The sequence below is a fragment of the Oncorhynchus gorbuscha genome, linkage group LG03 (assembly GCF_021184085.1).
Source record: "Oncorhynchus gorbuscha isolate QuinsamMale2020 ecotype Even-year linkage group LG03, OgorEven_v1.0, whole genome shotgun sequence".
Taxonomy (NCBI): domain Eukaryota; kingdom Metazoa; phylum Chordata; class Actinopteri; order Salmoniformes; family Salmonidae; genus Oncorhynchus; species Oncorhynchus gorbuscha.
The window spans coordinates 14,844,586-14,857,639 of record NC_060175.1 but is presented as its reverse complement, the minus strand read 5'-3'; the positions used below and the strand labels follow the sequence as shown (position 1 = coordinate 14,857,639).

Sequence of the window (13,054 nt, the reverse complement as noted above, 5' to 3'; positions counted from 1 at the left end):
CTCCACAGAGGAACTCTAGAGCTCTGTCAGCGTGACGTGGGTTTTTGGTCACCTCCCTTACCAAGGCCCTTCTCCTCCGATTGCTCAGTTTGGCCGGGCGAACAGCTCTAGGAAGACACTGTCAATCACCATATTCTTATGGGCAGACTCAGTAGCCTCGGTTTTTCTAATGACTGCCTTGCCTGGTTCTCCAACTACTTTGCAGACAGAGTTCAGTGTGTCAAATCGGAGGGCATGTTGTTCGGTCCTCTGGCAGTCTCTATGGGGGTGCCACAGGGTTCAAATCTCGGGCTGACTCTTTTTTCTGAATATATCAATGATGTTGCTCTTGCTGCGGGCGATTCCCTGATCCACCTCTACGCAGACGACACCATTCTGTATACTTCTGGCCCTTCCTTGGACACTGTGCTATCTAACCTCCAAACGAGCTTCAATGCCATACAACACTCCTTCCGTAGCCTCCAACTGCTCTTAAACGCTAGTAAAACCAAATGCATGCTTTTCAACCATTCGCTGCCTGCACCCGCATGCCCGACTAGCATCAACACCCTGGATGGCTCCGACCTAGAATATGTGGACATCTATAGGTGTCTGGCTAGACTGTAAACTCTCCTTCCAGACTCATATCAAACATCTCCAATCCAAAATCAAATCTAGAATCGGCTTTCTATTTCGCAACAAAGCCTCCTTCACTCACGCTGCCAAACTTACCCTAGTAAAACTGACTATCCTACCGATCCTCGACTTCGGCGATGTCATCTACAAAATGGCTTCCAATACTCTATTCAGCAAACTGGATGCAGTTTATCACAGTGCCATCCGCTTTGTTACTAAAGCACCTTATACCACCCACCACTGCGACCTGTATGCTCTAGTCGGCTGGCCCTCGCTACATATTCATTGCCAGACCCACTGGCTCCAGGTCATCTACAAGTCCATGCTAGGTAAAGCTCAGCCTTATCTCAGTTCACTGGTCACGACGGCAACACCCACCAGTAGCACGCGCTCCAGCAGGTGTATCTCACTGATCATCCCTAAAGCCAACATCTCATTTGGCCGCCTTTCCTTCCAGTTCTCTGCTGCCTGTGACTGGAACAAATTGCAAAAATCGTTGAAGTTGGAGACTTTTATCTCCCTCACCAACTTTAAACATCTGCTATCTGAGCAGCTAACCGATCGCTGCAGCTGTACATAGTCCATCGGTAAATAGCCCACCCAATTTACCTACCTCATCCCCATACTGTTTTTATTTATTTACTTTTCTGCTCTTTTGCACACCAGTATCTCTACCTGCACATGACCATCTGATCAGGTATCACTCCAGTGTTGATCTGCTAAATTGTAATTATTTGCCTACCTCCTCATGCCTTTTGCACACAATGTATATAGACTCTTTTTGATTTATTTGTATTTCTACTGTGTTATTGACTTGTTAATTGTTTACTCCATGTATAACTCTGTGTTGTCTGTTCACACTGCTATGCTTTATCTTGGCCAGGTCGCAGTTGTAAATGAGAACTTGTTCTCAACTAGCTTACCTGGTTAAATAAAGGTTAAATAAATAAAAATATTTAAAAAATAGACACATTCCAAATTATGTCCAATTGATTGAATTTACCACAGGTGGACTCCAATCAAGTTGTAGAAGCATCTCAAGGATGATCAATGGAAACAGGATGTATCTGAGCTCAATTTTGAGTCTCATTGCAAAGGGTCTGAATATTTATGTAAATAAAGTATTTGTGTTTTATTTGTAATAAGTTTGCAAGATTATATAAAAACCTGTTATCGCTTTGTCATTATGGGGTGTTGTGTGTAGATTGATGAGGGAAATGTTTAGTTTAATACATTTTATATTAAGGCTGTAACGAAACAAAATGTGGAGAAATGGAAGGGGTCTGAATACTTTTCGAATGCACCGTATCTACAATCTAAAATCCATGTGTTAGTGTGTGTAGAGTGAGCATGTTATCATGTGTATGTGTGTCGGTGCCTATGTGTGTGTCTCTTCACAGTCCCCGCTGTTCCATAAGGTGTAGTTTTGTCTGTTTTTAAATCTGATTCTAGATTGCTTCAATAAAGCTTTATGCTACAATTTACCACAGTTGCTACTAATACCACTACTATTGAAGTAACTACCACTACTACTACTACTACCACCACCCCCACTACTGCTACAGTAACAACTATTATAGTACCACTATAACCCACTATAATACCTCCACACCTACAAACCATCCCAAAATAGGTCACTATGACTAACCCATAGCATATGACAACCATATTACTACAAATTCTAACGCCGTCCCTACCACAACCACTTCTTTAAATACCATGAAAAACACACCAAAAGAAGCAAGCAAACCACATTTTCTTCAGGAAATGTAATTTTTCTAGTTTACAATCGAATGGTGTAGATCTGCAAAGTTCTAAGTATTGCGTTAGAAGTGACCTGATGAAATATTAATATTAATTTGTTTATTTGGGAACATGTCTTGTAGTTTAAGTGCAAGAAAGAAGCTTACAAAAAATTACCAATTCTTACAACATACTTTGACAAAGAATGTGAACTTAAATGCCCTTTTTTTAACAATAGCATAGCTATTCATCTTATTTTGGTATAATTTCCTCTTGACACGGTTTTTGAACTAGTTGAAGTCGTAGTAAAAAACCGAAATGCTGCTTCCTGGTGGTCATTACTGGAAAATATTTTAACAGGCAAACCTATTTCTGAACACTAGAGAGCGACATCCAAATTTGTGGAACATTGAGGGATGTTCTTTGAATATTCTTTGTTTATTTACAACCAGCCTGTTTGGATTTTCTCCGAGCAAAATTATCAGGCGATATCAGGCCAAGAAATCACTTTTTGTGCTCTTTGTCAAAATGGGATGTGATGGTGGAACTATTCCTAAAAGGCATGAGTTGGTGAAAGGCCCAAAGAAAGTTGAGAAGGTAACATTATAGCTAGCTAGCTTAAACTAGCTAACGTTAGTTAACGCGTTTCAGCTAGCTAACGTTATGGAGGTTTTGTATAAAAACAAACAGAGAAGCTATAGTCCACCCAAACGACCTTAATGTTAGATACATACATGTAATCATTTAGCTTGCTTTTATTAATCAGTTAGTTCGCTTACTAACTCGCCATGCCCACGTAAAGTCTGCTAGCTAGCTAGCTAGCCTGTTATGCTAGTTTCAGAAATAACAAACCATCAACATTCATCATAGTTGATGAGATACTTTGACATGGCTGTGTAATTAGCTAGTTATAATACGGAGCATTATGGGACAGGTGGTGGTGCAGTGGTCCTGCATCTCAATCAGAGTTAGTTACTCTAACAATTCCTTCCTTGGTTGTCTCCTATCACTACCTGTATTTAGCTAGCGACGAAGTATTTAAGCTATAACCAAAGGCAACGGAACAGCAGTGGGCATGAACTCAGTTGAACGTTTGATTGAATCTCTCTACTCAAGGTTGACAAAAATGCAGCGCTTGCTGCTCGGTGGAAGTATTGTGCTCTCAGTACGGAGAAACTCCGGCGCCCAATTGTTACTTGTGATCTGGGAAGGTGAGGATTATTTTCATCAGTTTGTTTTTTATTTTACATTTGTTTAACTAGGCAATTAGGTTAACAAATTATTATCTACAATGATGGCCTACCAGGGATGGGGTAACAAACAAAACACACATCACGACGAGTTAACACTACATAGAGAGAGACCCAAGACGACAACATAGCATGGCAGAAACACATAACAACATGGTAGAAGCACGAAACATCATACAAACATTATTGGGCACAGACAACAGCACGAAGAGCAAGAATGTAGACAACAATACATCACGCAAAGCAGCCACAACGGTCAGTAAGAGTGTCCATGATTGAGTCTTTCAATGAAGAGATTGAGATAAAACTGTCCAGTTTGAGTGTTCGTTGCAGCTCATTCCAGCCACTAGTTGCAGCAAACTGAAAAGATGAGCGACCCAGGGATGTGTGTGCTTTGGGGACCTTTTATCAGAATGTGACTGGCAGAACGGGTGTTGTATGTGGAGGATGAGGGCTGCAGTCGATATCTCAGATAGGGGGGAGTGAGGCCTAAGAGGGTTTTATAAATAAGCATCAACAAGTGGGGCTTGCGACACGTATACAGATATGACCAGTTTACAGAGGAGTATAGAGTGCAGTGATGTGTCCTATAAGGACCATTGAGGTAAATCTGATGGCTGAATGGTAAAGGACATCTAGCCGCTTGAGAGCACCCTTACCTGCCGATCTATAAATTACATCTCCGTTGTTGTGTACTAGTCATATAGCTGGTGTGACACTTATGTATTTACACCGAACAAAAATATATAAACACAATTTCAATTTTTTTTTACTGAGTTACAGTTATATAAGGAAATCAGTCAAATGAAATAAATTCACTAGGCCCTAATCTATGGATTTTACATAACTGGGTGGGCCTGATGGGGCATAGGCCCTCTCACTTTGGAGCCAGGCACACCCACTGGGGAGCCAGGCCCAGCCAATCAGAATGAGTTTTTTTCCCCACAAAGGGCTTTATTACAGACATAAATACAGCTCTGGTGGACATTCCTGCAGCCAGCATGCCGATTACACACTCCCTCAAAACATCTGTGGCATTGTGTTGTGTGATCAAACTGCACATTTCAGAGTGGCCTTTTATTGTCCCCCGCACAAGATGGGCCTGTGTAATGATCATGCTGTTGAATCCGTTTCTTGATATGCCACACCAGTCAGGTGGATGGATTATCGTGGTAGTAATTACTTCAATCGTGGTGGTATTAGTAGCGACTGTGGTAAATTGTAGCATAAATTCACTGCGTGGCGATTAGTTTAGCAACCACATTACGTGTTTTTGTTAACTTGTCTAGTCGAATAGGCCAAGGCCTGTAGCTTCTCTTCAGTCATAACTTATTTTCCTAGAAGACATAATTAGGATAATTACATAAATCGGTATTCACAAATAAATGTCTTATGGTAGAATGAATGCATCAATCATCTAGCTGACATCTGTAAAGTTTTCTCTTTCAATGTTGCTCCTCTTGACGGGACCGCGGAGAAAGCTCAATAGTTCTAAACAATGTATCCTGAATACTATTTCCTTGCAAACATTTTCAGGATAAAAGCAATGAAAAGCAATGAAAATGAATGTTTCTGTTAAGCATTCACTTCTTCATTGATGCATATTTTCCTTGGTTAAAATATTGACAGCTGTTATATAAAAGATCAATCACTGAATAAGATACCCAGACATCAAATCAAAGTTTATTTGTCACGTGCGCTTAAAACAACAGGTGTAGTAGACGTTACAGTGAAATGCTTACTTACAAGCCCTAAACAACAGTGCAATTTTAAAGTAAAAAATAGGTTTTTAGTTAAACAATAGATAAATAAATAAAAATTTAAAAAACTGTGAAAACAACAGTAGCAAGGCTATATACAGGTGGTACCAGTACAGAGTCAATGTGTGGGGGCACAGGTTAGTCGGGCTGATTGAGGTAATATGTACATGCAGGTATAGTTAAAGTGACTATGTATAGATGATAAACAGAGAGTAGCAGCAGTGTAAAAGAGGGGTTGGCGGATGGCGGGACACAATGCAAATAGTCCGGGTAGCCATTTGATTACCCGTTCAGGAGTCTTATGGCTTGGGGGTAAAAACTGTTGAGAAGCCTTTTGGACCTAGACTTGCAACCAGTCAGGATGTTCTCGATGTTGCAGCTGTAGAACCTTTTAAGGATCTGAGGACCCATGCCAAATCCTTTCAGTCTCTTGAGGGGGAAAGGTTTTGTTGTGCCCTCTTCACGACTGTCTTGGTGTGTTTGGACTATTCTAGTTTGTTGGTGATGTGGACACCAAGGAATTTGAACTCTCAACCTGCTCCACTACAGCCCCGTCGATGAGAATGGGGGCATGCTTGGTCCTCCTTTTCCTGTATTCAACAATCATCTCCTTTGTCTTGATTACATTGAGGGATAGGTTGTTATTGTGGCACCACCCAACCAGGTCTCTGACCTCCTCCCTACAAGCTGTCTCGTTGTTGTCTGTAATCAGGCCTACCACTGTTGCGTCATCTGCAAACTTAATGATGGTGTTGGAGTCGTGCCTGGCCTTGCTGTCGTGGGTGAACAGGGAAGTACAGGAGGGGACTGAGCATGCAACTCTGAGGGGTTCCAGTGTTGAGGATCAACGTGGCAGATGTGTTGCTACCTACACTCACCACCTGGGGGAGGCCTGTCAGGAAGTGCAGGATCCAGTTGCAGAGGCAGGTGTTTAGTCCCAGGATCCTTAGCTTAGTGATGAGCTTTGAGGGCACTATGGTGTTGAACGCTGAGCTGTAGTCAGTGAATAGCATTCTCACATAGGTGTTCCTTTTGTCCAGGTGGGAAAGGGCAGTGTGGAGTGCAATAGAGATTGCATCATCTGTGGATCTGTTTGAGCGGTATGCACATTTCTGGGATAATGGTGTTGATGTGAGCCATTACCAGCCTTTCGAAGCACTGCATGTATGTACAGTCACTGTGGGGACGACGTCCTCGATGCACTTATTGTTGAAGCCAGTGACTGATGTGGTGTACTCCTCAAAGCCATCAGAAGAATCCTGTAACATATTCCAGTCTGTGCTAGCAAAATAGTCCTGTAGTTTAGCATCTGCTTCATCTGACCACTTTTTTTGTATAGACTGAGTCACTGGTGCTTCCTGCTTTACTTTTTGCTTGTAAGCATGAATCAGGAGGATATAATTATGGTCAGATTTGCCAAATGGAGGGTGAGGGAGGGCTTTGTATGCGTCTCTGTGTGTGGAGTAAAGGGGATCTAGAATTATTTTCCCCCTTTGGTTGAACATTTAACATGCTGATAGAAATAAGGTAAAACTGATTTAAGTTTCCCTGCATTAAAGTCCCCAGACACAAGGAGCGCCGCCTCTGGGTGAGCGGTTTCCTGTTTCTTATTTCCGTATAGAGCTGACTGAATGCCGTATAGAGCTGACTGAATGCCGTATAGAGCTGACTGAATGCCGTATAGAGCTGACTGAATGCCGTATAGAGCTGACTGAATGCCGTATAGAGCTGACTGAATGCCGTATAGAGCTGACTGAATGCCGTATAGAGCTGACTGAATGCCGTATAGAGCTGACTGAATGCCGTATAGAGCTGACTGAATGAATGCATATTCGCTTTTGCTTGAGATACTGTAAGAAATACATCTTGGCATATTGCTCCACTTTTCCTGAGACAAAAAATACAATTTGGTGTATCATTATCCTGGAAGAAATACTTAATTCTGCAGGAGTTAATTTAATATTTGGCTACATGTAAGATGTTCTAGCCCTGTCCGTGTCCAGATTTCAGTTAGTAATCCATTAACCCATCTCAAGTTCAAGTGTCATTTTAGCTCTCTCATTTCAACTCTCATTTGTTGGCAGAGTAAACATGTTATAATGCAATATATTAGTCTCTCACAATATTAGTCTTTCACAATAAACAAGTAATTCACAATAATACTCTATGTAGTTATAGTAATGGACATTCACAACAATGTTGTGGGTGTAGAGATGTGCAACGAGTCATCTTGTGACATCGTCATGGAGAGAATAGATACTTTATTGTCTGTTGGTTAGAACGGAAATATGTCTTCTGCTTTTCCCAACTGCCTGCAGTGCAGCACCCCTGGGTGGAGAACAATTGTGGACATAGTCATCCTGGGCAGAAACCATTGTAGTTATACACCAAACTAATTTATTTGGTCTTGTAGAGCTGTGTTTCCTGATCCTAGAGTCACAAAGGGTTGCACATTTTATTTTTTGCAATAGCACTACACACCTGATTCAAATCATCAAAGCTTGATACATTGATCATTTGAATCAGTTGTGTAGTCTTAGGACCAAAAAAATAATTTGCACACCTTTGGGTCCCCAGGACCAGGATTGAGAAACGGAGGTTGGCGAGGCAGACCAGCAACTGGAAGGTTGATGGTTCAAGACCCGGACTGGGGCAACACAAATATGGGAATGGAACTGAACTGGCAACTGGAAGGATGCTGGTCAATGATACCATGTATCATCTGCTACCATTGTGCCCATGAGCAAGGCATCAAACCCCCCCAGAATTGCTCTCCATCTACTGGCAAGCTATTTAGTTAGCTACTGGTTTGACTCTAGGCTGTATCACAACCAGCTGTGATTGGGCTACACCATAGGGCGGCGCACAATTGGCACAGCGTCGTTAGGGTTTGGCCAGGGTAGGCCTTCATTGTAAATAAGAATTTGTTCTTAACCGACTTGCCTAGTTAAATAAAGGTTAAATAAAATCAAAAATCTTGCTCCATGCAACAGGAAATGGTCAGGGGCCAAGAGTCAACATTTAACAGTTCTCAAATTTTTGTCAAAACAGGTCTATTAGATAGAACTATCACACATGTATTCCGTAATCTAAATGTTATTCTTGTTTACAGACTTTACAACAAAGATGCCGTGATTGAGTTCCTTCTGGATAAATCCGCAGATAGACCCAACAGTGAGGTTGTATCACACCTTCGTGGCATTAAGGTATGGAAATTATCCGTGGTTTCAGCAGAGGCCACACATCATTTAGTGATAGGGGAAAAAATCTATACAGTTACATTTTGGATGATATTATATTGACTCTTAAGTGTTGATTTGTACATTTTTTATCCTATATCTTGTTCTACATCTTCTGAAATAGCAAGCAAACATCTTTCCTGCACTTTTACTTCCCTGATTGATCAGAATTTGTTTTCTCGTGCTCTCTTGTATTTTAGCAGCAGACATATAGTGAGCAATATGTTTGGAACATCACATTGCAATAAAATCTCAGTACCAAATTACAATACATATAGAATCGTGAGAATCGCAATACATATCGTATCGCCACTTAAGTATCGTGATAATATCGTATTGTGATAATATCGTATTGTGATAATATCGTATTGTGATAATATCGTATTGTGATAATATCGTATCGTGATAATATCGTATTGTGATAATATCGTATTGTGAGGTCCCTGGCAATTCCCAGCCCTAATATCATTGCATTATCTAAAGGGAATCAAGTGAAATGATAACCCATAATATTATGGTGTGTGTGTCATTCCACAGGATATAAAGGAGCTGAACCTGACTGACAACCCAGCCTGGGAAGGCGAGAGGAGGAACACCAAAGGGGACCGCTACGAGGACATGCACTGTGCCATGTTCATCTGTCCTGTGGTGGGCCTGGAGATGAATGGCAAACATAGGTACTGTGTGCGTGCGCGTGTGTGTGTGTGTGTGTGTGTGTGTGTGTGTGTGCGTGTGTGTGTGTGTGTGTGTGTGCGTGTGTGTGTGTGTGTGTGTGTGCGTGTGTGTGTGTGTGTGTGTGTGCGTGTGTGTGCGTGTGTGTGTGTGTGTGTGTGTGCGTGTGTGTGTGTGTGTGTGCGTGTGCCCTGTATCATTGCATTATGCGTGGAATGTGTGTGTGTGTGTGTGTGTGTGTGTGTGTGTGTGGTGTGTGTGTGTGTGTGCGTGTGTGTGTGTGTGTGTGTGTGCGTACGTGTGACATGTGTGCCATGTTCATGTGTGTGTGTGTGTGCCTGTGAGATGTGTGTGGTGTGTGTGCGTGTGTGTGTGTGTGTGTGTGTGTGTGTGTGTGTGTGTGTGTGTGTGTGTGTGCGTGCACGTCATTCCTCATGGATTTCTTCATCGCTCTGAGGGACCTACCTAAATTTGTCCAATTAGTAAGGCTTGTTCTCCCTTGCAAAATGTTTTGCTACGGTGTGAACTAATGTATAGGACCCTAGATACTAGCATCTCGTCAACGTCTCACCATCTTATTCAATGAGAAGCATAGATGGGTGCAGTTTGTTCTCACAATGTCGGCATCTTACAGAGTACTGGCACTGAATCTAATGCAGTTGCCTCTAGCCTGAGTCTCGGCCTGACTTCACAATGACAGTAACGGGGTTGGCAAGAGCGCACACAGATCTGTGACCAGGGTCTGTGCAGTAGTACTCTAAACTGTAGAGGACGCTAAACTGTAGAGATGAGATTGAGTGATAACGTGAGCCACTCCACTATTTGAGCATTGTCACTTTCTTTAAGACATTTTCTAAGGACAATATAATTCCGAACTCCTTCTGGATAGGAATAGAAGGAAGTAGACGGGCAGGTAGACAGAGTAAAAGGGGGACAATAGAGGTTTGTTGCATCACAACCTTAACCCTTGTGTGTGATCTTGTCTCGCAGGTTTTGTTTTCTGCGTACCTGTGGTTGTGTGTTTTCCGACCGGGCCCTGAAGGAAGTCAAGACTGAGATATGTCACAAGGTTGGTCAAGACTATGTAGCATCCTCTCCAACAAGCTATCTGCTGTTCTGCAGTTGGCTGACTCAAGTTTTATTGTACAGTTTCTTGCAAGCTCTCGCCCAACAATGCAGTAACTAATATCCATAGTACACATGAGAAGTAGATAAGCTATATACAGAGTCAGTTCCAGGGTCACTACCTATACCTTATTTACAATGCAATTAGTGGAACCAATGACAGTAGTGATGGGTGTGTCATAATGATTACGTTAATTCAAATTAATTAGGGAAACTGTAAAAAAATGTTATATGGCATATTAAATATATTACGCTATTGTTATCATATAGAAACATAATGGAATATTGTACATCATATTAGCATCAACATACATTATTGCTTCATTCAATTCACAATCATTTGGTATTTCATTTAATTTTGGTTACATATAATATTTTGGTTCAACTTTAATATACAATGAGCATCATGAAATTATTATGTGAAATTGAATGAAACAATTTATGTTCATAGTTTTTTAAATCTACAATAATAGTGTTTAACATGATTTTTGAATGACTACCTTATCACTGTACCCCACATATACAATCTGTGAGGTCCCTCAGTCGAGCCGTGATTTTCAAATACAGATTCAACCACAAAAACTAGGGAGGTTTTCCAATGCCTTGCAAAGAAGGGCAACTATTGGTAGATGGGTTAAAATATAAAAAGCAGACATTGAATATCCCTTTGAGCATAGTGAAGTCATTAATTACACTTTGGCTGGTGTGTCAATGCGCCTAGTCTCAGTTGCCGGAGAGGTAGGAAACCACTCGGGGATTTGACATGAATCCAGTTGTGACGTTAAAACAGTTATAGAGTTTAATGGCTGTGATAGGAGAAAACTGAGGAAGGATAAACAACATTGTAGATACTTCCCAATACTTACTAACCTCATTGACAGAGTGTACAGAATAAAACATTTTTTATTTTTTTATAGCATCCTGTTTGCAACAAGGCACTAAAGTAATACTGCAAGAAACGTGGCAAAACAATTAACTTTTTGTCCCGAATACAAGGTGTTTTGGACAAATCCAATAGAACACATTACGGAGTACCACTCTCCATATTTAAGCATAGTGGTGGCTGCATCATGTTATGGGTATGCTTGTAATCGTTAAGAACCGGGGAGTTATTTAGCGAAACAAATGTAGCTAAGCACATGCAAAATCCTAGAGGAATACCTGGTTCAATCTGCTTTCCACCAGACACTTGGATTTTAATTCACCATTTAGCAGGACAATAACCTAAAACACAAGGCTAAATCTATACTGGAGTTGCTTACCAAGAAGACAGTGAATGTTCCTGAGTGGCTGAGTTAGAGTTTTGACTTAAATCTGCATGAAAATCTATGGCAAGACCTGTATATGGTTGTCCAGCAATGGACAAATCAACAATATATTTGACATGAAAAGAATGTGTAAATCTTGTACAATCCAGGTGTGGAAAGCTCTTAGAGACTTACCCAGAAAGACTCACAGCTGTAATCACTGCCAAAGGGGATTCTAACATGCAGTATATTGAATACTTGTCGAATGAAGATATTTTTGTGTTTTATATATATACATATATTTTACTTTTTGTCTTCCACTTTAACACTAGAGTATTTTGTGTAGCTCGTTGACAAAAAATGACAAATCTATTTTAATCCCACTTTGTAACACAACAAAATTTGGAAAAAGTAAAGGGGTGTGAATGCTTTCTGAAGGCACTTGTATGACTAGGTATCAGGAAATATGATAAACAGACTAGCAGCAGTGTATTTGATGATTGTATATGAGTCTTTGTGTAGAGTTAGAATGAAGTGTGAGTGAGTGGCCTTGTCCGATTACCCATACTTGTGTCTCAAATTAGTACTTACTCAGGTGGTAAAACAGGACTCTGCTGCCTGCTTGTTTGTGTCCCGATTGAGTATGTGACAATAGAAAGATGAATAGTACAGTCGTGGCCAAAAGTTTTGAGAATTACACAAACATACATTTTCACAAAGTTTGCTGCTTCAGTGTCATTCGATATTTTTGTCAGATGTTACTATGGAATACTGAAGTATAATTTCAAGAATTTCATAAGTGTTAAAGGGTTTTATTGACAATTACATGAAGTTGATGCAAAGAGTCTATATTTGCAGTGTTGACCCTTCTTTTTCAAGACCTCTGCAATCAGCCCTGACATGCTGTCAATTAACTTCTGGGCCACATCCTGACTGATGGCAGCCCATTCTTGCATAATCAATGCTTGGAGTTTGTCAGAATTTGTGTTTTTTTTTTGTCCACCCGCCTCTTGAGGATTGACCACAAGTTCTCAATTAGGTTATAGATCTGGGGAGTTTCCTGGCCATGTACCCAAAATATCGATGTTTTGTTCCCCGAGCCACTTAGTTATCACTTTTGCCTTATGGCAAGGTGCTCCATCATGCTGGAAAAGGCATTGTTCGTCACCAAACTGTTTCTGGATGGTTGGGAGAAGTTGCTCTCGGAGGATGTGTTAGTACCATGCTTTATTCATGGCTGTGTTCTTAAGCAAAATTGTGAATGAGCCCACTGCCTTGGCTGAGAAGCAACCCCACACATGAATGGTCTCAGGATGCTTTACTGTTGGCATGACACGGGACTGATGGTAGCGCTCACCTTGTCTTCTCCGGACAAGCATTTTCCGGCTGCCCCAAACAATCGG

At 41.1% G+C, this 13,054-nt stretch overlaps 1 protein-coding gene across 2 annotated transcripts in view; it reads left to right on the top strand.

Moving 5' to 3' along the window:
• The first annotated feature begins 2,762 nt into the window (after positions 1 to 2,762).
• The window catches only part of rtf2 (replication termination factor 2), a 59,887-nt gene continuing 49,595 nt past the window's right edge, over positions 2,763 to 13,054 (top strand). Inside the window, exons 1-5 of one of the 2 annotated variants that reach the window (XM_046339377.1) lie at positions 2,763 to 2,955; positions 3,475 to 3,569; positions 8,481 to 8,574; positions 9,145 to 9,284; positions 10,270 to 10,348. In XM_046339377.1, coding sequence (XP_046195333.1) covers positions 2,887 to 2,955; positions 3,475 to 3,569; positions 8,481 to 8,574; positions 9,145 to 9,284; positions 10,270 to 10,348 — 477 coding nt within the window. In that variant the 5' untranslated portion in view covers positions 2,763 to 2,886. The remainder of the gene's footprint in view (positions 2,956 to 3,474; positions 3,570 to 8,480; positions 8,575 to 9,144; positions 9,285 to 10,269; positions 10,349 to 13,054) is intronic. The other variant, XM_046339376.1, reaches the window with a different exon arrangement.